This window comes from Centrocercus urophasianus, unplaced genomic scaffold (assembly GCF_019232065.1).
Source record: "Centrocercus urophasianus isolate 14NV4802_14NV808 unplaced genomic scaffold, USGS_Curo_1.0 seq_41, whole genome shotgun sequence".
Classification (NCBI taxonomy): Eukaryota; Metazoa; Chordata; class Aves; order Galliformes; family Phasianidae; genus Centrocercus; species Centrocercus urophasianus.
Window position 1 is genome coordinate 508,880 of NW_024884989.1, and position 20,222 is coordinate 529,101.

General features: G+C 43.9%; 1 protein-coding gene across 2 annotated transcripts; it reads right to left on the reverse strand.

Moving 5' to 3' along the window:
- Positions 1 to 3,163: 3,163 nt before the first annotated feature.
- LOC122168173 (myosin heavy chain, skeletal muscle, adult-like) lies at positions 3,164 to 19,891 on the reverse strand. Of its 2 annotated transcripts, none has more exons than XM_042833282.1 (38): positions 19,672 to 19,891; positions 19,441 to 19,584; positions 19,189 to 19,345; positions 17,941 to 17,968; positions 17,732 to 17,843; positions 17,554 to 17,646; positions 17,006 to 17,069; positions 16,815 to 16,913; positions 16,606 to 16,709; positions 16,387 to 16,525; positions 15,551 to 15,669; positions 15,308 to 15,457; positions 14,867 to 15,037; positions 14,391 to 14,700; positions 14,195 to 14,265; positions 13,436 to 13,523; positions 13,227 to 13,344; positions 12,792 to 12,915; positions 12,572 to 12,708; positions 12,219 to 12,474; positions 10,383 to 10,625; positions 10,103 to 10,279; positions 9,873 to 10,018; positions 9,693 to 9,783; positions 9,217 to 9,606; positions 8,928 to 9,054; positions 8,635 to 8,753; positions 7,859 to 8,055; positions 7,299 to 7,482; positions 7,055 to 7,220; positions 6,758 to 6,882; positions 6,255 to 6,563; positions 5,952 to 6,155; positions 5,582 to 5,707; positions 5,320 to 5,490; positions 5,129 to 5,233; positions 4,899 to 4,994; positions 3,164 to 3,319 (listed from the first exon to the last, which is right to left on the reverse strand). In XM_042833282.1, exons 1-38 carry the CDS (start codon positions 19,876 to 19,878, stop codon positions 3,164 to 3,166), a joined length of 5,823 nt encoding a protein of 1,940 aa, XP_042689216.1. In that variant the 5' UTR covers positions 19,879 to 19,891. The 2 variants fall into 2 exon arrangements, with proteins under 2 accessions (XP_042689216.1, XP_042689217.1); XM_042833283.1 differs by having other exon boundaries at positions 14,195 to 14,253; positions 14,382 to 14,700.
- Positions 19,892 to 20,222: the final 331 nt, after the last annotated feature.

Sequence of the window (20,222 nt, forward strand, 5' to 3'; positions counted from 1 at the left end):
GTGCTTTGATGTCCCTCTCCCAGAAGCTCTCAAACCCTTCACAAAGTGTATAGGCCATCTTGTGTAAACACAATAGGTAATCATGATAATTGTGTTATGGCAAAAATGGAAGCACATGTTCACGATACTGTGTGGTTCCATAGTGTGGCACAGAACTCCTCTGCTTTAAAACCCAACAGAAATGACAGGGCGGGATGCCAAAATGCTCTTGTAGATTTTATTCTAGACACGTCAGTCTCTGGAGGCAAAGGTCCCTGCCACTCTCATGCTAGTACAGACTACTTACATCTCAGTAGAGGTGACATAAAGGAAATATCACATTCTGGGCCAAAGGCACACAGACTCCTCCTTAGAGAGGGGTTCCACACAAACAAAGGCATGAAGCAGAGCTCACCTAAAGAAGGCAAGTATCCATGTTTTTTCGCATTTCAAAGTTCTCTCCACTTGTAGTTGTGGCTAGCTCATCCACATGGGGACAAAATTAGAAAAAAAAGACTTCACGCTTTTCAACAAGAAAAAGGAGGTAACTTTAAGAACGGTGCAGCAAGAAGGGGGGCTCTTCTATACCTGCAGTCATGGCAGCACAGAAACTCGCATGCTGGACCTTCTACCCTACAGCAGGGACAGCATCTCTAGGGAATGTTGTTACCCAGCTGCTGAATCACTTCAGGTCTGCGTAAACCATCATGGTGTAATCAGCACAAACTGCGCGCATGATCTTTGGGCATGTCTTCATTAATACTTAGTGCTAAAGAGGAATTTGATCTTGTAGCAGATCTCTCAGTTCCAGATATTTGCTTCCATGACAGCTGTGTAGCATGGACACCTTTGTTGTACTCCCACCTTAAACTACGACTAACATTCTGTACCCCCCACGTGTCCCTGAAAACCACCCAGCCTATGTGTCAGGTACAGCGTTCCTGAGAGCTGGCTGCTGGCTGTAGCACGCACGGCACCCGAAGGAGGGACCGCCTCAGCGGCTACGTTCTGCCACCTGCTGGCAACTTGTGCCCGGAGCACAAATAGAGCAGGGGTGCCTGCGTGAGCCCCCCCGTGACTGACAGGAGCTGCTGGAGCCCGAGGCTGAGGGGAAAGAAAGCTCACGGGGATGAAACGGGCCAGGGGATGAGGGGACAGGCGCAGCCACTCTCCCAGCTGATGCCTCTGGGCCTTGACTTCCTCTGCCTGATTGCCTGTGGGGGCTGAACTTTCTGCGAGCCTCTGAAGCTGAGAGTGAGCTCTGACTTGTCCCTCACCCACTGAGGCTGCAAGGAGAAGCAGCTGTGAACTCTGAGGGCAACAGCTCACCTTTTTCATTTGTTGATACCCAGGAGAGGTGATCACCCCCACCACACGCACCCCAAGCTGAACACCAACAGCAGCTGTGCAGCAGCCGTGCTCCTGGTGGCACAGCACATCCCAGCAGAGCAGGGCAAGCACCCAGGGGCTGCGTTCACACACTGCCATTTCCACTGGCTTCAGAGGGGCCCCTCCGGCCGGCTTCTGACTGTTCACATTTCAGCTGAGAAAGGAGCTGTGCCGGACGGAGCAAGACTTTCTGGGACAAGAATAGCATCTGCCATCTTAGGACACAGCACAGTTGTCCAGCTCCTGCACGGCAGCACGCCGCAGTGAGATATAGAAGGCAAGCTACCCGCTGAGGAATGTCTTCGAGTGCTATTCATGGAGGCGTATCATCTACAGCAGCAGGCCCGGCCCCACGCAGGAGCCTTGCGAGGGGGGTTATTTTGAGCTTTGGGCGCTGAGGATTGAAGGGAGACAAATGACAGTCATCTTCCTGGCACAGGCAACTGCAGAGCTCTGTGCACAAGCCCCGCAGCCTGTCAGCGCTTCTGGGGATGACGCTTGTGAAGCTGCTGGGCGATGCGGTGGGACCTGAGAGCTCAGGAGATGGGAGCCAGGAGGGAGCTGAGAATTTGCTGGGGACACGAGGGCAGGCCTCAGGCCCGCCTGTCCCAGACTCAGGCACTCCTCTGCCTGCTTTGTTTTGACCGCATCCCTGGGAGCGTCGGCAGGTAACTTTGTGCAGGTAAATATTGTGATAGGTCAGAGGAGAACAGACACAGGCTCTTGATTTCATAGGTGCTTCATCTTCAGTGAATTACCTTCCCTTTCATATCAGTGCTTGTTGTAACATTTTCCTCTGTATAAAAAGTATTTGTCAATTTCTCCCTTCCCCTACAACCTCAGACTCTCCACAATGTTGTCAGCTCAGCCTTTATGTAGGCCATAAGTCCATCTACCTGGGAGTAAAACACCCATCAGCTTTCTTCTTTTCCCTTGCCTGAGGCTGTGCTGCACGCAGCCAGTTGTGCAAGAGCTGACAAGGCTGACATTCAGGTGATGGGCTGAGGAGGTGCGTTCTTCTATGCAACGTGTGGAAAATCAGCCCTGAGGGGGCTTCCTTTCGGTAGGTAGCCCCAGGCAGGGCTCAGCCTTCTGCCACATTGGAGGGAAACCACAAATAGATGGCATCAGCTCAGAGAATCTAAAGTAAGAGAAAATGCACAGTTTAGAGGCACCATCAAAGTGTCATGACAGTGCACTAATTTTGGTGTCTGCAGGAAATTGTTTCTGCTGAGGAACTGTCTGTCCTTCATGGTGTGATACACTGCGCCATCTGATAGCTTAGTTAGAGACCAGAGTTTAGGATCTGTGGTTGCCATGATTGCAACCCATAGCAGGGAAGGAAAAAGGGAAGGGATCGCTCTCTCTTGCCACTCACATGGCACGTAAGCTGTGCTGACAGGACAGTAGGAGAAGCATTAACAATATGTGAGGGCAAGAGTAGTGCAAGGAGACTGAAAACAATGTACGTAGCTGCATCAGTAATATCCCAAGCTCATTCAAATGAAAAAGGAAACAAAAAAGAGAAAGGAAATTAAAACAGAAAAAAAAAAAAATATGAAAAAGAAAAAGTAAAATGAAGAAGGAAAAGAAAAAAGGGAAAGGAAAATCAGAGAGAAAGGAAAAGAAGAAAAAGAAAACAACAAGGAAGCCACTGTTTGTAGTGCTTATGCATATTAATCTATGGTTTTTATTCTCTACACACTGACATGGTTACAAAGGCATTGCAAAAGAAAGCGACAGAGGGTTCACATTTTGTGCACTCCTCAGGCTGCTTTGCTGCCTCATGACATCCTCACTCTTCCCCTTCTATCTTCTTACTGTGAAACTCCCGGCTCTTCACTCGGAGCTTGTTGACCTGTGACTCTGCAATGTCTGCCCGCTCCTCGGCTTCCTCCAGCTCGTGCTGGATCTTGCGGAACTTGGAGAGGTTGACATTGGACAGCTCCTCCTGTACAAGGACAAGGAGTTGGTGGTGAGGACCCAAGACAACGTTTTCAGTCTTCCTTTGTGCAGGCTTTCAGGGACTGTGGTGTCTCCCCAGCACGAAGCATGGACTTCCTGTCTCCCATTGCTGACCCAGACCCCTCCCAAAGACCTTTTCATTTTCACTTATTTAAATTATCCCATTTGAACTAAGGAAAGCAGTTTTTGAAGTCTTATCTCACTTTTGCCCTCCAGATTGTGTCTGAAATTAGCATAGCTCAACAGTCTAACTGTAGTGTAATTTTGGCAGTCTGTTTAGTCTTCATACTAAAAAATTTGGGCTAAGGAAGTATGCTTGTTCCCCACAGGTGGGTTTATAAGTGATGATAGGGAACTGCCTTCTTGTGCCACTGGTGAGTGTAGTTTCACATTCCTTCTCCACATTTGCTGTGACAGCACTGATATGTAACTGCATGATATGGACTCTTGGAAAGAGTCCAGCGGAGGGCCACGAAGATGGTGAAGGGCCTGGAGCATCTCTCCTATGAAGAAAGGCTGAGTGAACAGGGTCTGTTCAGCCTTGAGAAAAGAAGACTGAGAGGGGACCTGATCCAGATCTATAAATATCTAAGGTGTGGGGGGCAGAATGGCGAGGACGGACTCTTTTCAGTGGTGAGTGGAGACAGGACAAAGGGAAACGGCCGGAAACTGCAGCATAGGAAGTTCTGCACCAATGTGCGAAGGAACTTCTTTACAGTGAGGTGATGGAGCACTGGAACAGGCTGCCCAGGGAGGTGGTGGAGTCTCCTTCTCTGGAGATGTTCAAGACCTGCCTGGATGCCTACCTGTGCGACCTGGTGTAGGGAACTGCTTTGGCAGGGGGTTGGACACGATGATCTCTGGAGGTCCCTTCCAACCCCTACAATTCTGTGATTCTATGATTCCCTTCCATAGCCATACAAACCTCTTGCAATCCACACTCCCAGCCTCTGTGGGAAGTAACTCTTAACTCACTACTTTTTTAAGGAAGTTGATTGCTTTGCAGAGAAAATGGAAACTTTTTTCCAGTTCAACAGATGAACTAAAAATTTCTATCTCCTCTTCTGGTTCAGTGTCCTAGTTCTGCAATCCCTAATATAAGGTGAGGAACATGAAAGAGGTAAGTCAGTTAAGATGCCCTAAATCTCCCCCTCTCAAATCAACTACACATCATAGTTCAGCAAAATTTCTCTGTACTTGGCTGTGTGGAGGAAGAAATCAGACCTCAGAAATTTATCAGCTAAGAGAATGGTTGTGAGCCCTATCTGCCAGTCTGCCCTCCAGTATGAAAGAGACTACAGCATATCTCTCAGTTTACCCCTGAAAACAGCATGGCCCAAATAAAGCAACGCCAGTTATATTATCAGGAATATGTTACTAGAGCCATTAAAATTCTCTAGGTAAACCATCCAACAGAGGATTCATAAGGAGGAGTAAGGTAAACACAAAACTGTATCCAGTTGAAGCCATCATTATTCATCAGTTTCTATGCTTTCCAAGTCCCTGATATATTTTCTGTTCCACCTCAGGAAGTTGTATTTGTTAACTCTACCAGAAATACTTACAGCCTCCTCAGCTTGTCTCTTGTAGGATTTCACCTTCATCTGCAGTTTGTCCACCAGATCCTGGAGTCTAAGAATATTCTTACGGTCTTCCTCAGACTAAAGCAGACAGTAAACAGGAAAGAATTTATTTTCCCCACACGACAAAATGACATTTCCTCTTGGACTTCATAGAGAAATGCAGTGGCTTCCTATAGAATGCTATGTCAACACAAAGATGCCATCAGCCTTACCTGGTAGGTCAGCTCCTTCACCCTCCTCTCGTACTTGCGCACACCCTTCACGGCTTCAGCGCTGCGCTTCTGTTCAGCATCAACCTCCCCTTCCAGCTCCCGCACCTGCAATGAAAAGCCAATATTTGGAGCTTCCCTGCTATCTCTGACCTGGCATTGCACACACTTGCACGAATACCAGCCCTACGCACCCTGGCCTCCAGCTTCTGGATTTGCTTCTTGCCTCCCTTCAGGGCCAGCTGCTCTGCCTCATCCAGACGGAGCTGCAGGTCCTTCACCGTCTGGTCCAGGTTCTTCTTCATCCTCTCCAGGTGGGCACTGGTGTCCTGCTCCTTCTTCAGCTCTTCTGCCATCATGGCCGCCTGGAGAGGCAAAGCAGCAAAGCCAGTTTGGAGTCAGAGACTTCTTGGGAGAAATGTGTCGGCTGTCAGCAGTGAAAGAGCCACGACTCACATCGGTGATGGCCTTCTTGGCCTTCTCTTCAGCATTGCGGGCTTCCTGGATGGTATCCTCCATTTCGCTCTGGATTTGGGCAATGTCTGTTTCTAGTTTCTTCTTGGTGTTGATCAAGCTGGTGTTCTGTACAAATAGAGATTGCAAGACTTGTACTCTGAGACCTGGAATACACCAGCTACAGTCTAAACCAATTCTTTACTCTTCAACCTTTGCATTTTAAATGTGGAATTCTTTGTGAAATGGCTGTTTACACAATTTCAGTGGTGGGCTAAGCTGATGGACTGTGACCATGTTCTCATTGTTGGCACCACTATTTCCTGCCACTATAACAGTGTCTACACAACTAGTTGGAGCATCAAGGCCTCACCTGGGTATGGAGGAGCTGCACACGCTCACTTGCATCCAGAAGCTCCTGCTCAGCCACTTTCCTCGAGCGCTCCGTCTGCTCCAGGGCTGCCCGTAGCTCCTCAATCTCAGCCTGCAGCAGGTTTGCTCTGCGCTCCACCATGGCCACCTGCTCCTTCAGGTCCTCCTGAGTCCTGAGAGCATCGTCCAAGTGTATCTGGGTATCCTGTAGAAGAGACGAGAGAAACGACAAGGGGCACAGCAAACCCAAGGTGACTAAAATGTCAGGGAAAACATTCCCTTATGTGTATTTTGCTGAACAGACCTTCAAGACTGTCTGCGTGTTTCTCAGGTTCTTTTGTGCCTCTGCAGCAACACGGTTGGCATGGCTCAGCTGGATCTCCATTTCATTCAGGTCTCCCTCCATCTTCTTCTTCAGCCGCAGGGCTTCATTCCTGCTCCTGATCTCAGCATCCAGGCTGCTCTGCAAGGACTCCACAATTCTGAGGTGGTTTCTCTTCAGCTGGTCAATTTCCTCATCTTTCTCTGCTATCTTCCTGTCAATCTCAGACTTGACCTGGTTGAGCTCCAGTTGGAGACGCAGGATCTTCCCCTCTTCATGTTCCAGGGAGGCCTGGACAAATAATTGTCATCATTTATCCATGTAAGTAAAACGACTTCTTACTTTCTAGCTGAATACGGAATATCTCAGGAAATCTGAGGTAGGTATGCCCTGTAGCCAGAACAGAGGACAACCATGCCTTTCTTCATCAGATTTCCTCCCTGCTGATATTTTTAGTGTGGATGCCGGTTATTATGAGCATGTACCTCAGCTTCCTCCAAGGCAGCCTGGATTTCAGACTTCTCCTGCTCAATCTGCTTCTTGACTTTCTCCAGCTCATGAATCGCCTTTCCTCCCTCTGCAATCTGCTCCGTGAGGTCAGAAATCTCCTCTGTAGAGAAGAATGAACATTCACATGGTCAGGTATAGAGCATAGAGGGAAAGGCCCTGTGACCCCAGCATAACAGGTCTGCTCCCATCACTGCAGGCACAGATCCAGGTGGAGAGGTGGGCAGGAGAGCTTCTGAGAAAGCCCTGCCAGCAGGAAAGGCTGAGCGACTTACGCTGCAAGTTCTTGTTCTCACGCTTCAGCGTTTCCAGGTGGTCCAGGGACTCCTCATAGGCATTCTTCATCTTGAACAGCTCTGTGCTGAGGGAGCGAGACTCCTTCTGGGAGGCCTCCAGCTCAGCCTGCGTTTCCTCGTACTTCTGCTTCCACTCCGCCAGGATCTGAGGAAAAACAGATCGTGAGTTCGGATGCGACAATCACGTTCTGCTCAGAAAACACAGGCCTGGAGCCCAGAATACCTTGTCAAAGTTCTTCTGCTTCTTGTCCAGAGCTGCGCAGGCAGCATTTGCTCGCTCCACGTCGATCATCAGGTCCTCCACCTCATTCTGCAGCCTCTGCTTTGTCTTTTCCAGGGAAGCACATTTGGCATTCACGGCTTCAACGTGTTCCTCTGCCTCCTGCAGGCGCTGTGCCAGCTTCTTCCTGGAAGGTTGTAAGCACAGCTCAGACTTTGGGAGCAAAGTGGAGATTTTTCTGTCTTTTTCACTACCGTACTTAGGCACTTCACAGTGTTCTCCCCAGATGCACCTAATGCAGAGCGTCTCCCAAACTTTATTCCCTTTTCCTTTCCTCAAGTCTAGAAATTCCTCAATTCCTCATCTCACTGCATACATCATACACTGCCTTTGTCTTGCATTCTATCACGTTGCCTATTTGTCCTTTTGAAACCACCATCTCAACAGCACAAATTTCCCTTCTTATCACTCCTCTCCAAACTGCTATTTGTCTTTTGCCCTTCAGTATGTCAGAGATTTCTTCAAATTTCCACTACTTTCTACCAGCCTTCCCCTCCACATACTTGGCCTCCTCCAGCTCCTCTGTGCGCTGAATAGCGTCCGTCTCATATTTGGTTCTCCACTGGGCCACTTCGCTGTTGGCCTTGGACAGGGCACGCTGCAGCTCACCCTTGGCTTCCTGCTCCTCCTCGTATTGTTCCCGGAGCAAGTCACAGTCGTGGCGGGCAGATTGCAAGCTGTGGGCGAGGGCGTTCTTGGCCTGTGGAGAAAATTTTATTAAGGCAATGAACTGCCTGTGAGACAGTAGTATGGTGAGAAAGGGAAAATTGTTTAAAGCAATTTGAATCAGAAATCTGTGGTCAGCTCAATATGAAAAAGTGTGTATATATTCTCAAAAGGTTCTTAATAGTTCAATCATCAGAACATGGAATGTTTGTTCAGGAGATATGATGGGTAGATTCTAAAGAAAAAATGTTAGTCTGAATTCTTTGAAATTTGTTCTGAATGTCATACTGCATTAAAGTAAAATAGAAACTCAGTTTATATAGACGTATTTCAGTCTTGTTTATACACCATTAGGCAATGGTATATAAACAGTATACACCATCATTAAACCAACTGAAAATCTAAGGATGTCCTTTCCTACTTTTATATCCACTTTGGAGGTGATGCCTTCATTGACTTTCTTCCTCCAATAGGTAGGGTGGTTTGCGAAGCTGTCCACCAGTTTCGAAATGTGCAAAATGAAAATTTTGATTTTATGTAGAATTATAGGAATTATTTAAGAAAAAAATTAGCTGAATCCCAAGCCTACCCTGCTACAAAACAAAGGAGGTACCTTGATTTCTTCTTCTAGATGTCTCTTTAATTCCTCAATCTGTTGAGTAAATGCCTGCTTGCCTCTTGATAACTGAGATATCAAAGCATCTTTTTCTTCCACCTGCCGTGAATATTCACCTGAAAAATTTTACAGATAGATTGTAATTTCAAGAGAAATGCTAAAACAAGATGCGCTTATAACACTTTATGCTAGTTTATAGAGGATAGGCCAACTTGAATACAACATGGCACTTTTCTTGGCAGAATTACTTGGAAATTTTCCCATTCTTCAGGAGTGTATGGATACCTTACCTGCTTCTGTCTGCAGTCGAGCTCTTTGAGTATTGAGGTCATTGATCATGCGCTGATGCTCTTCCTCCTTTGTCTTAATCTCACTCAGCTGATCTTCCAGTGTGCGGCACATCTTCTCCAGATTTGCCTAGGTATGAAGAACATTTAGAGAAAAGGAGCACATCATTATATTCTGGTATGATGCTCTTGTGATGAAAAGTAACACTACTGAGTGCGATTGCAAATTGTAATTTAAAGGTTCAGAATCATGTTTTTGGCCATAGGATAATAAGTCTAAAGTATCCTGTACCTTGGCTTTGGAGACAGACTCCATGTTGCTGGCCAAGTCATCAATCTCCATCTTCAGTTCACTCTTCTCCTTCTCCAGCTTCTGCTTGACTCGTTGCAGGTTGTCGATCTGCTCCCCAAGCTCCGCTGTGCTGTCCGCATGCTTCTTCCGCAGGGCGGCAGCCGTGGCTTCGTGCTGCAGCGTGGCCTCTTCCAGGTCACGGCGCATCTTCTGAAATTCTGCCTCACGCTTTTTGTTCATATCGATCTGAGCTGCCGTAGCCCCTCCTGCTTCCTCCAGGCGCTCACTGATCTCCTCCAGCTCCCTGGAGAGGTCAGCTCGGTGCTTCTCTGCTTTGGCTCGAGAGGTTCGCTCTGCCTCGATTTCCTCCTCCAGTTCCTCAATACGGGCCTGGGGAGCATCAGGGACCCTTCACACCCATGTCCTTCTCCTTCAGATGTTTTCTGAAGACCAGAAGGGAAGGACCAGAGACTTGCCTGCAGCTCCTTGATCTTCTTCTGTAACTGCATGCCCAGGGCTTGCTCATCCTCAATTTTGCTCTGGATTTGGCTGATTTCAAAGTCTTTCCTTTTGCACAAAACAAACTGTGTTAACACCTGAACAAAACCTCCTACGTGCACCTGCCCAGCACTCAGGTGTCCCACAACCTCACTTACTTCTTCAGTTTCTCATCCAGCTGCTGCTTATCATTTTCCAAATCCATTATGCTATCATGGGCCAACTTCAGGTCTCCTTCAAGTTTCCTCTTTGCTCTCTCAAGGTCCATGCGCAGCTTCTTCTCTTGCTCCAGGGACCCTTCCAGCTAAACGGAATGGGATCATCAGTGCTCTGCCAGCCATATTTATCTCCACAACTGTCCTGTAATGGCTATATGCATTTTGCTTACATCGTCCACTTGCTGCTCCAGCTTGGTTTTAGCTTTGGTCAGCGTATTGACTTTGTCCTCTTCAGCCTGCAGGTCATCCAGTGTCTGCTGATGGGCCTCTTGGAGGGCTTTCTTCTCTTTTGTCAGCTTCACAATAGTCTCATCCAGGGCTGCCATCTCCTCTGTGAGGTTTTTCACCTTTGACAAGTGGAAAGTAAATGTATATAAAAAATGTTGTTTACAATTTCATACTGTGTATCAAAGCAGAATTCTTTCCAGAGTGACAACTTCTGCCTCATACCTTGTTCTCAGTGGCATGCTTTTCCTTCTCAACCTTGGCCAACGTTAACTCCAGGTCATCTATATCTTTCTTCAGCTCTGAGCATTCATCCTCCAGTTTCCTCTTCTTGGCTGTCAGCTCAGCATTAATTTCCTCCTCATCCTCAGCCCTTTCTGTCACCTCCTTAATTTTGGCTTCCAGCTGGATTTTGGTTTTGATGAGCTGGTCACATCTTTCTTCAGCATCAGCCAAGCTATCTGCTTCCTGAGGGGAAGACACATATTTTCTTCATTTATGTTCTGAAGTTTTCTAAATGTGTTGTAAAAGCAGGGCTGAAATTGTCTATTACTCACACAACTGACTTATTTTGCTGAATGTGTTGGTTTTGTTTGTTTGTTTGTTTTTGGGAAGGGTATACAACCTTTCTCTGGAAACTATTGATTCTGAATTTTTTTTCTCTCCTAAATGCGTCTGATGGATGGGGTAAGTGTGAGAAATTCTCACTTACACAGTGAACAAAGATGTTACAGACTCTTTCTTCTTCAAAACTGCTGTATTGAATTTTCTTTTGTGATTTAATCCCGTAGAAAACACTTTTTTGTGGGGAGTAATAGTTTTGGTAATCTAAGGAACAATTTAATGGAAGAAAAGGAGTCTATAAATTTATTAAGAATGCTCCTTTATTAAATGGGGTATAACTCATGCACATCTTCTACCTATCATCTTCCCAAAGTTTGTATGGAGTTTCATATGCAGATTTCAACTGAACGCCACATCCTCTTACTCTGGTGAGATTTTTGATATTATAAATTTGCTTTTTTCCAAATACTCTTGAGAGGTAAATATCTGACAAGAGATTTTAATGGGGTATTTATTTTTCTTCAAATACCAGGGAAAATAGATAACACAGTTTTCCTATTTTTCTATTGGAATGTTCAAATAACTGAATAATTAAGTACTGTGTACTGGTTTTATCTGTTAATTTATCTAATCTAAGCTGATTTTTATAGTGATTCTTGAATGCTAAATATATTTGTGCTTATTTTTAATCAGTGTTTTATTTTGTAAAGCGCTGTGTCTCTACAGGGTTCTTAGAGCACTGTTTACAATAAGCTACCATACAGTGCAAATAAAAAAAAAAAAAGAAAAAAAAAAAAAGAAAAAAAAAGAGATGCAAAAAATTTCAGTGTTCACAAAAACTTTAAAAATATTTTTTTTCATTATAACTTGACCTTGATTTACACTAGTTAAATCAAAAGCACATAGAGTCTATTATGGAATTAATAGCGGAGGACAGAAAAAGACCCGCAGGTGGTGTGACTGTTTCTCAGAAACAGGAACTCGGTGTCTGTATCTTCTCAAACTAAGTGGAAATAAGAAGATGTATTTCCCAATTTCAGAGTGAATGATTAGTTTATAGTAAATAAGAAAAGGGTGGATGGCTTCCCCTGAACAGTTTATACTAGTTTAAACTCTAGCTTGCATTTACACTCCAGAAGGAATTCACTGTTCTACATCCTGGTGCTATGAAGACAGCCTCTGCAGAATTCAATTGCTCAGAGGGTGTCGAGGGTTTAGGTAGAACTCTGAGTATTGCATGTTTACTAGCTGTAGATATAACTTCTTTAGCTCAAAGCAAAAGCAGTGACTCCAACTTCATGTTCACTTATTCTTTGTACGGGCATTCAAGAGGGCTTATCATGTGGAAACACCTGTTTCCTAAACAGTGCATACAAATGACTGATAAATCTCCAAACTTCTGACTTGTGGTCTTCTGTAATCTGACCTTCTGTTTGATGAAGAAAAATCTGAACATGCAAACTTATTTTCTCTGTGATAAGTGAATGATAAACTCACAGCCTGTACTTGGAGCTGCAGGTCATTTTTCTCCTGCAGTAGGGACACCATTTTCTCCTCCAGCTCCTTCCTCTTGGCCTCAGACTTTGCAAGCTCTTCCTTGGTCTTCTCAAACTCTTGTTTCATGTTTGCCATCTCCTTCTCAGACTCTGCACTCTTCAGCAGGGGCTTGATCTTGAAGAACAGCTTCATCCAGGGCCAGTGCTTGACATTCATGAATGCACGAACGTTGTACTGGATGCAGAAGATGGACTCTCTGAAGCATAATGAAAATGCACATTTGATTATTTTGTGTGATATGATCACTAGGACTTTCCCCAAAGTGCCTTTAAGTGAAGATGGGGAACACCTACCTCCTCTCCACCATTCTCTGGTACTCCACTCTCATCAGGAAGCCCCTGCACCTGGCCTGTGTGCGAGTGATGAGCTGTGCCAGCTTCTCATCCCTCATCTCCTCCAGGAGTCCCAGCAGCCCAGCTTTGAAGAACACCTGGAGAAACAGAACATTGCAGTGCATCACTGTCAGGGAGAACAAAACACAGATACAGGGACTGAGTTGAGGAGAGTTGGTACCTTGGTGTGACCAAATTTGTACTGGGTGTGGTCCACATCAATAGATGAAAGGAGTTTCTCAGAAGCTTTCTTGCTGTCAATGAACTGTCCCTCGGGGATGGCACTGGCATTAAGAACCTTGTATCTGCAGTCAAAAACAGATTAGGATGTATTCAACAAGCAAACACTGCTTGTATTGAATGCCTTGATGTTCTGCGGGAGAAATGATAGTTTTATAGGAACTGTTTTCATGCTAATGAAACCGATGTATGCAGAACCTCAATACTACTGATACTTAAGCTGATATTTATGGAGACGAGTCCGTAGGATTAGCCTCTTTTTTGAAAAGAATAAAGAAATTCTGTGCAGTGCATAGAGTAGGAAATAGAGTGGGTTTAATCAGTTGTACAGGGTGCTCAGCATAGCTAAAATCAGTAAGGAGAGAAAGCCTTTTACCTCTGTTTAAAGTCTGCATAGAGGACTCTGCTGGGGAAGCCTTTCCTGCAAATCCTGATCCCCTCCAGCACGCCGTTACAGCGCAGCTGGTGCAGCACCAGTTCATGCTCCATGGCACCTAACAATTCATTGCATAAATGAATACCAGTTTTCTACAAAGAGGGAATGGTTGTTAAAGAGGAAAATCTCTTTTTGCTTAAGCTTCTTACCAGGTGTTTTTGTTTCATTTGGGATGATGCAGCGGACAAAATGGGGGTGAGTGCTCCGCAGGTTGGTCATCAGCTTGTTTAAGTTCTCCTAGAGGGATCAGTAAGTAATGTCAGTTTTGTCTGGTGTCTGATACATCAAGCTTATGGGAATGACTGTTGAGACTTGTCAGAATTAGCTATGCTTCCAAACACTCCGGTAAAGCCACAAAGCCCAAACATTTATTCCATTTGTAGATAGTTAATGTCATTATTGAATTCTGAAATACTGCTATTGTGCTGTTAATCCAGTGGAAACTATTATACAGTTTCTCACTTCCACACAAAATAATGAAGTTTTTTGTGTTCTATCTACTAAAGTTAATCTGTTTGAGTAAAAACCAGTTTTATTCTGTTTTTAAATAAGTTAAATACCTTCTTGTAAAATGTTTCTAAGGAAACTCTGAATTCACCATAATACAAGCCTCATAGAAATGCAGGTATGCTAAAATTACAGCTGAAGTCTGACCCAAAGACTTAAAAAAATAGTACAATCTTCTCAAAACAAACAAACTAAAATAAGATTCTCTTTTCTTAATAACTGAAACATACATACTTGATTTTGAGAAATACATATTAATAATATTAAAATTAATCTTGAAAATAACAGTAATGAGAATAATTTTATCAACTTCACAGTAATTCAAAAGTAGCACCTTAATATTTAATATTGTTTTTACCCTTTCTCCATGTTACAAAGAGATAAGGAATACATTACTGTACCCGGAAAAGAGCTGAAACAGTTTGGAAAGAAGAACCCTTCTTCTTGCCACCCTTTTTGCCTCCGCCAGCCTCTGCATTTGATAAAAATGAAGAGTACCAAATATGGATTCTGCATATTGGAGACATTAAACATTTAGTGTTCCCTGCTCCAATTAACTTTGAATGTTTATGAAAGGATAGAATTTACAGAACTGACCTGCATCTGCTCCACCGTAGGTGGCAAACAGTAAGGCCAGTGTCTTCACAGATGACTTCTGGTACAACCCAATGACAGTTTCGTTCAGGGGGTCCTTGTTCTTCTCAAGCCAACCAGTGATGTTGTAGTCCACTGTGCCAGCGTAGTGCACCAAGGAGAAGTGGGCCTCAGCCTTGCCTTTGGCTGGCTTGGGCTTCTGGAAGTTGCTGGACTTGCCCAGATGCTGGTCATAGAGCTTGTTCTTGAAAGAGGTGTCAGTTGCCTTGGGGAACATGCACTCCTCTTCCAGGATGGAGAAGATGCCCATGGGCTGGAAGATAGCACAACAGATAGGACAGAGAAACAGATAAAAAAAGGATGCATCTTTTGATTAAAAAGAAGGTAGAGTCAAAAGATAAGGTTGTTTCTGTGCATTTCATGATCATTTGACAGAGAAAATTAACTGAGGCTTATCTTTTTTGCTGATGGAAATATACCTTCTCAATGAGCTCAATGCAGGCAGCCAGGTCCATCCCAAAGTCAATGAATGTCCATTCAATGCCTTCCTTCTTGTACTCCTCTTGTTCCAGCACAAACATGTGGTGGTTGAAAAACTGTTGCAGTTTCTCATTGGTGAAGTTGATGCACAGCTGCTCAAAGCTGTTGAACTGCCGAAAGTAAAAAGAGTTGCAAAAAATGTTTACAAGGCTCAGGAATAATAGCAAGATGTGTAATTCTTCTTCATGGATTATAGTTTAAGGTCTCCCTCTTTTTTTTTTTTTTTTTTTTTTTCTTTTTTTCTTTTTTTCTGTGATTAAGGAAAAGGCAATTCCAAACTAAAAGTGCAGAGGATTGTATCTTCTCTTAAATATGTCTCAGAATTCCCTTTATTCTCAATTGCCATTTTAAGAAACTGCTAGGAAAGCTGTGCTACTCACGTCAAAGATCTCAAAGCCGGCGATGTCCAGGACACCAATGAAATACTGCCTGGGCTGCTTGGTGTCCAGCTGCTGGTTGATGCGAACAACCATCCACAAGAACATCTTCTCATAGACAGCCTTTGCCAGAGCACCAACTGAATTGTGCACCTGATGCATGGAGAAAGGGTTTGGAGTATGGAGCAGAGGAGAACCCAAGAGATCTTGATTCAAAGCATGGTTTCAGGTGACTGTGTTTCTTACCTGCTGCACAGTTTGACCTTTGGTCACATACTCATTCCCAACTTTGACTCGAGGGTAGCACAGGGCCTTGAGCAGGTCTGCTGAGTTCAGACCCATCAGGTAGGCAGCCTTGTCAGCAACTAAGCACCAAGAAAGAGTGAGAAGAGAATTAAATGTTGGACAGTGCCTTAAGTTTGGTCCTTAGAGATTGTCTCAAAAGTAACAGCCATGTTCACTGTTACAAATTTGCAAAGAAATATTTGAGTTAAAGCTACAAAGCTAATGTCTCTGTTCGCTATAGGACACAAAGTTCTTTCTAAGCTTTGGTTTTTACAAATGTTATTAAGGAGAACTCACTGCTTTTATCCTCTTTCAGACGTGACTACAATACTTCACACTTTCTATTCCTATAGCAAGTGAGTCTTGATTCAGAGAACTGGAGGTGTGGACTTTAGGTCCTTCTGTACAGGAGAGGAATCAAACATGCATCTCACATATCTGTTCCTTCCCAGCAGGTGAGGGTGAATAGGTGTTAGAGCCATTAGAACTAGAGCACTTAATTACCCCAAAATATAAATCTATCCTAACAAGTGTATGACCAATAACATTAATGCAGCAGGCGCCTATGGTTCCTGAATTCCTGCCAGTGCACACCAGATTTTTATTTAATAAGTAGTCAAAGAATTAAAACAGAAATATGATAGATGAGGTAGATGTATCAAAAATTACATGACCATTGAATTCTGTTTTTTTAATTCTTAATTTTACATACTAAAATCCTGAAATCTTCCTGATTTTAGCTCTCTTTTAGTGACAAATACTGTATCCTTTGCAGAGTTTCTTGAGTTAGATGATACCTTCTGTGCCATCTGGCTCTGCCTGCTCCTCTCGCTGTTTCTGCTTGAACTTCAAGTTCCCATAGTGCATGACAGCCCCTGTCAGCTTGTAGATGGCAGTCTTTTCATCAGCAGTGAAGCCCAGGATGTCAATGGCACTCTGGTAACAGACTCAGTAAAATAAATACATTTGTAAAAGAGCCGCTGACCATAAAATTACCTGTTTTGTATGTTACTCACATCTGTAGCCATAAGCTCTTCTTGGTCATCAATGCTGGGAACAGTAATCTCACCTTGACTCACAAAGTGATAATCATATGGGTTGGTGGTAATAAGGAGCATGTCTGAAAGCAGGGATAGAAAGGATACAAACTTAGTTTTTCAGCTGGGCAGCAGAGAAAAGACTTGCTTAGTGATCATCTCCAAAAAGATGTAATGATCCTTCCTACCTATTAGCTCTGGTTTCTTGTTGGACATGATCTGATAAAAGATGTGGTAGCTTCTTTCTGCCTTGAGCTGGAAAGTGACTCTGGACTTCTCCAGCAGATCTGAGAAGGAAAGAAGGAAGAGTCAGGTACAAGACAGGACATGGAGGTGGGAATTTGGGAAGGAATGTGAGTAGGCCAGGAGCATCTCTTACAAGTTTCAATGTCAGCAGAAGCCAGTTTGCCTGTGGCCCCAAAGTGGATTCTGATGAATTTACCCTGTTGAGGGGAAAAAGAACAATTTCAGCCTGGATGCATTTCACTGCTCCTGTATAAAGCAAGGAGAATAAAGGACTGAAACACCATTTCTGTGAGGGAAGGCACAGAAATGACAGAGAAATGTCAGGGGCATCTTTTCAGTGTCTAGAAATGCCTCAAGGGAAGGTGCAAACAGGTCGGAGTCAGGCTCTTTCCAGTCTTGCCTACTGATAGGGCAAAACACAGTAGGAGAAAAAAAACAAACACACTTGGAACACAAGAGTTCCATCTTTACTGTGCTGATGGCTGACACAGATTGCACAGAGAGTCTGTGGAATCTCCTTCCTTAGAGATCTTCCAAAGCTGCCAGGACGTGCTGCAGGACAGCTTGCTCTGGGTATGTTCTCTCGAGTAGGGAGGTTGGAGCAGATCACCTGCAAACACACCTTCCCACCTCAACCATGCTGTGATTCTGTGAAAGTTTTTGTCTGAAGCAGCAACTTACAAAGCGTGAGGAGTTGTCATTTCTCACAGTCTTGGCATTTCCAAAGGCCTCCAGCAGTGGGTTGGCGCTGATGATTTGATCCTCAAGTGTTCCCTACAGGATGATAATTATTCATTAATATTGTTTAGTTGCAAGGGCACTTACAAATCAAGTGTTCTATCTATTTTCCCTAACTTACCTGCATTTTTCCAGACTGCTCCTCTTTCTTCTTCTCCCCACTAGCTGCAATTGTTGCAAAGTACTGGATGACACGTTTCGTGTTCACAGTCTTCCCTGCACCGGATTCTCCGCTGTCGAGCCAAACAGAGAAGCAGAGAGCGTGAGGTCAGGGAGAAGGTCCCCTTGCACAGGGCAGCCCCGCAGGGACCCGAGCAGGAGCGTACTTACGTGATCAGGATCGACTGATTCTCGCGGTCTGTGAAAAGACAGAGATAAAAAAGCTTTTCCTACTGCTCATGAATAACAAGAAACACAAAATCTAGGAGACAAATGCGAATGGAAATCTGCAGGGGGTGCAGGGATGGAAAGCAATGAAAATTACTGGATATTACAGTTAATGTGTAGCAATGCTATGTAGCCCCAGTACATGAATTCTCAGCAAGTTCAGTAAAGATATCACTTCAGAGTAACTTTTATGTTCCTTTAAAGATATATGCCTTTGATATGCCTTTAAAGGTATTCTTTTTTTTTCATCTGATTTCTCTAATCATTGCTAAGTATATATGACAAAATTATTGAGATTGGGGATTGATCTCACTTAAATTCTCCTGGAGATAAAATATAGCTGGGAAAATCTGGAGAGCTCACAAACAATAACGTCTAACCAATCTTTCTCATCAAGTTTCACTTATTTCATTTTTTATTCTACATATACAGAAATTATATATTTCTGAGATCATAAATAGACAGGCTTTATTCTAATTTTGATTTACTTTCCATCATGTAACAAAAGAACGGGAAAAGAAGATATAAAATCTGAACCATTGATTTAAATACACTCATTGGAAGAGAAAATAAGGAGAAGAAAAAGTCTAAAGCAAATAAACTGATGAAAGCCAGTGTAGATTGATTATTAAAAGCTTTTTATTTTCCCTTTGTATCATTTTTCTAAAACCATTTCATTTTATCCTCATTCTCAATAGATCAGTATAATCTAGACCAGACACTAGGTGTCTTCTTGCCACAGAAATTACTCCTTCGAGACATTCATTACATGGTCCAGGTCTTTATTGATTGTAATGGGAATACAATACTCAGCAAATACGGATCCTTACAGCTGAGTGCATTAATTTTCCATTAATCTCAAACACTGTATTTTGATTGTTGCATGTTTGTTGTGTTTCCAAGAAAGACTCCTATATTTCCACCTACTTAAAGCTCGTTACAGTAGCAATTTGCAGGAGATTAAGCAAACTCATCAATTAGCATATATGGTAGCAGTTAGCATATCATTTTTCCTAACAAAATATCTGTGGTTCTGTACTTCCTTTGTAGAAATACAAATGTCAAAAAGCCTGTTTAAAGAAGCACTGATTAATGCTAAAACTCAAACAAAACACAGATAATATGTCATCAGGAAAATTCTCCTTATTTTTAAAACACCTTTTTAGTAGAATGAATTTGGGATCAACTCACCAGTCAGCATGAACTGATAGGCGTTGTCAGAGATGGAGAAGATGTGTGGAGGGGCCTCCTGGCGCTTTTTGCCTCGGTAGGCCAACACCACCTCCGGGTTGTACACCGGCAGCCACTTGTAGGGGTTGACAGTGACACAGAAGAGGCCCGAGTAGGTCTGCGAGGAAGGGACACGGCACGATGGCTTCCACTCAGCCTGGCACAGCAGTCCTCCCCAGCTACCAGCCAAGGAAGAGAGCTGCTGGTACTTACGTAGATCATCCAGGCTGCATAACGCTCTTTGAGGTTGTACAGCACAGCGGGTTCGTGGAGGTGGGTCATCATGGCCATGTCCTCAATTTTATCGTACTTGGGAGGGTTCATGGAGAAGACCTGATCTTCCTTCACGGTCAGAGTCTGTAAAGGAAGTGAAAGATCTGCCTATGTCAGCTAAAAGCTCAGAGTGATGATTAAATGCTGATCTGAAGCTTGCTTTTTTCTCACCTCTCCAGCTTCAGTCTTGACAGTGACCTTCCCTGTTTCCCTGCTTTGGATTGTCCCTTTCACAAAGGATTCCTTTGGATGGGCCACAAAGACAGATGACTTGGCATCAAAAGGCTTGTTCTGGGCCTCGATTCTTTCCTTCTCTGACTTTCGGAGGTAGGGAGCTGCCTCTCCAAAGACAGCCATCTCAGCATCTGAAGAAGCCATGGCTGCTCTTCACTGAAGGCACCTTAGCAGAGTCTGGTGGGGCAAAAATGTTGTGGATCACTGATAAATTCCTTACAATGAAGCTAATAAAATTCTTGTTAATCTTCAGGAAAGCCTCTTAGCAACGACCACTTACATTCACTCTGACTTGAACTTGAAAGTTCTAAGTACTACTCAAGAGAGGGACTTGGACTTCTGAAAAACCTCAACAATAAATAATAGAATATCATCTCAATACTGACTACAGTTTTGCATCTCTCTTTGATCAATTCTGATCAGTTTTCAGACCTTCACATAAAAGAACCTACAGCTGGAGAAAACCACTCTCTGTCTGGTCCTTAATT

Coding starts and splice junctions, on each gene's coding strand:
- LOC122168173 (XM_042833282.1), bottom strand. CDS start 19,878: ATGGCTTCTTCAGATGCTGAGATGGCTGTCTTTGGAGAGGCAGCTCCC. Junction 16,526..16,605: donor AAGAGCTTATGGCTACAGAT/GTGAGTAACATA, acceptor GTCTGTTACCAG/AGTGCCATTGACATCCTGGG. Junction 10,626..12,218: donor TGCAGCTCCAAGTACAGGCT/GTGAGTTTATCA, acceptor TCTTCCCCTCAG/GAAGCAGATAGCTTGGCTGA.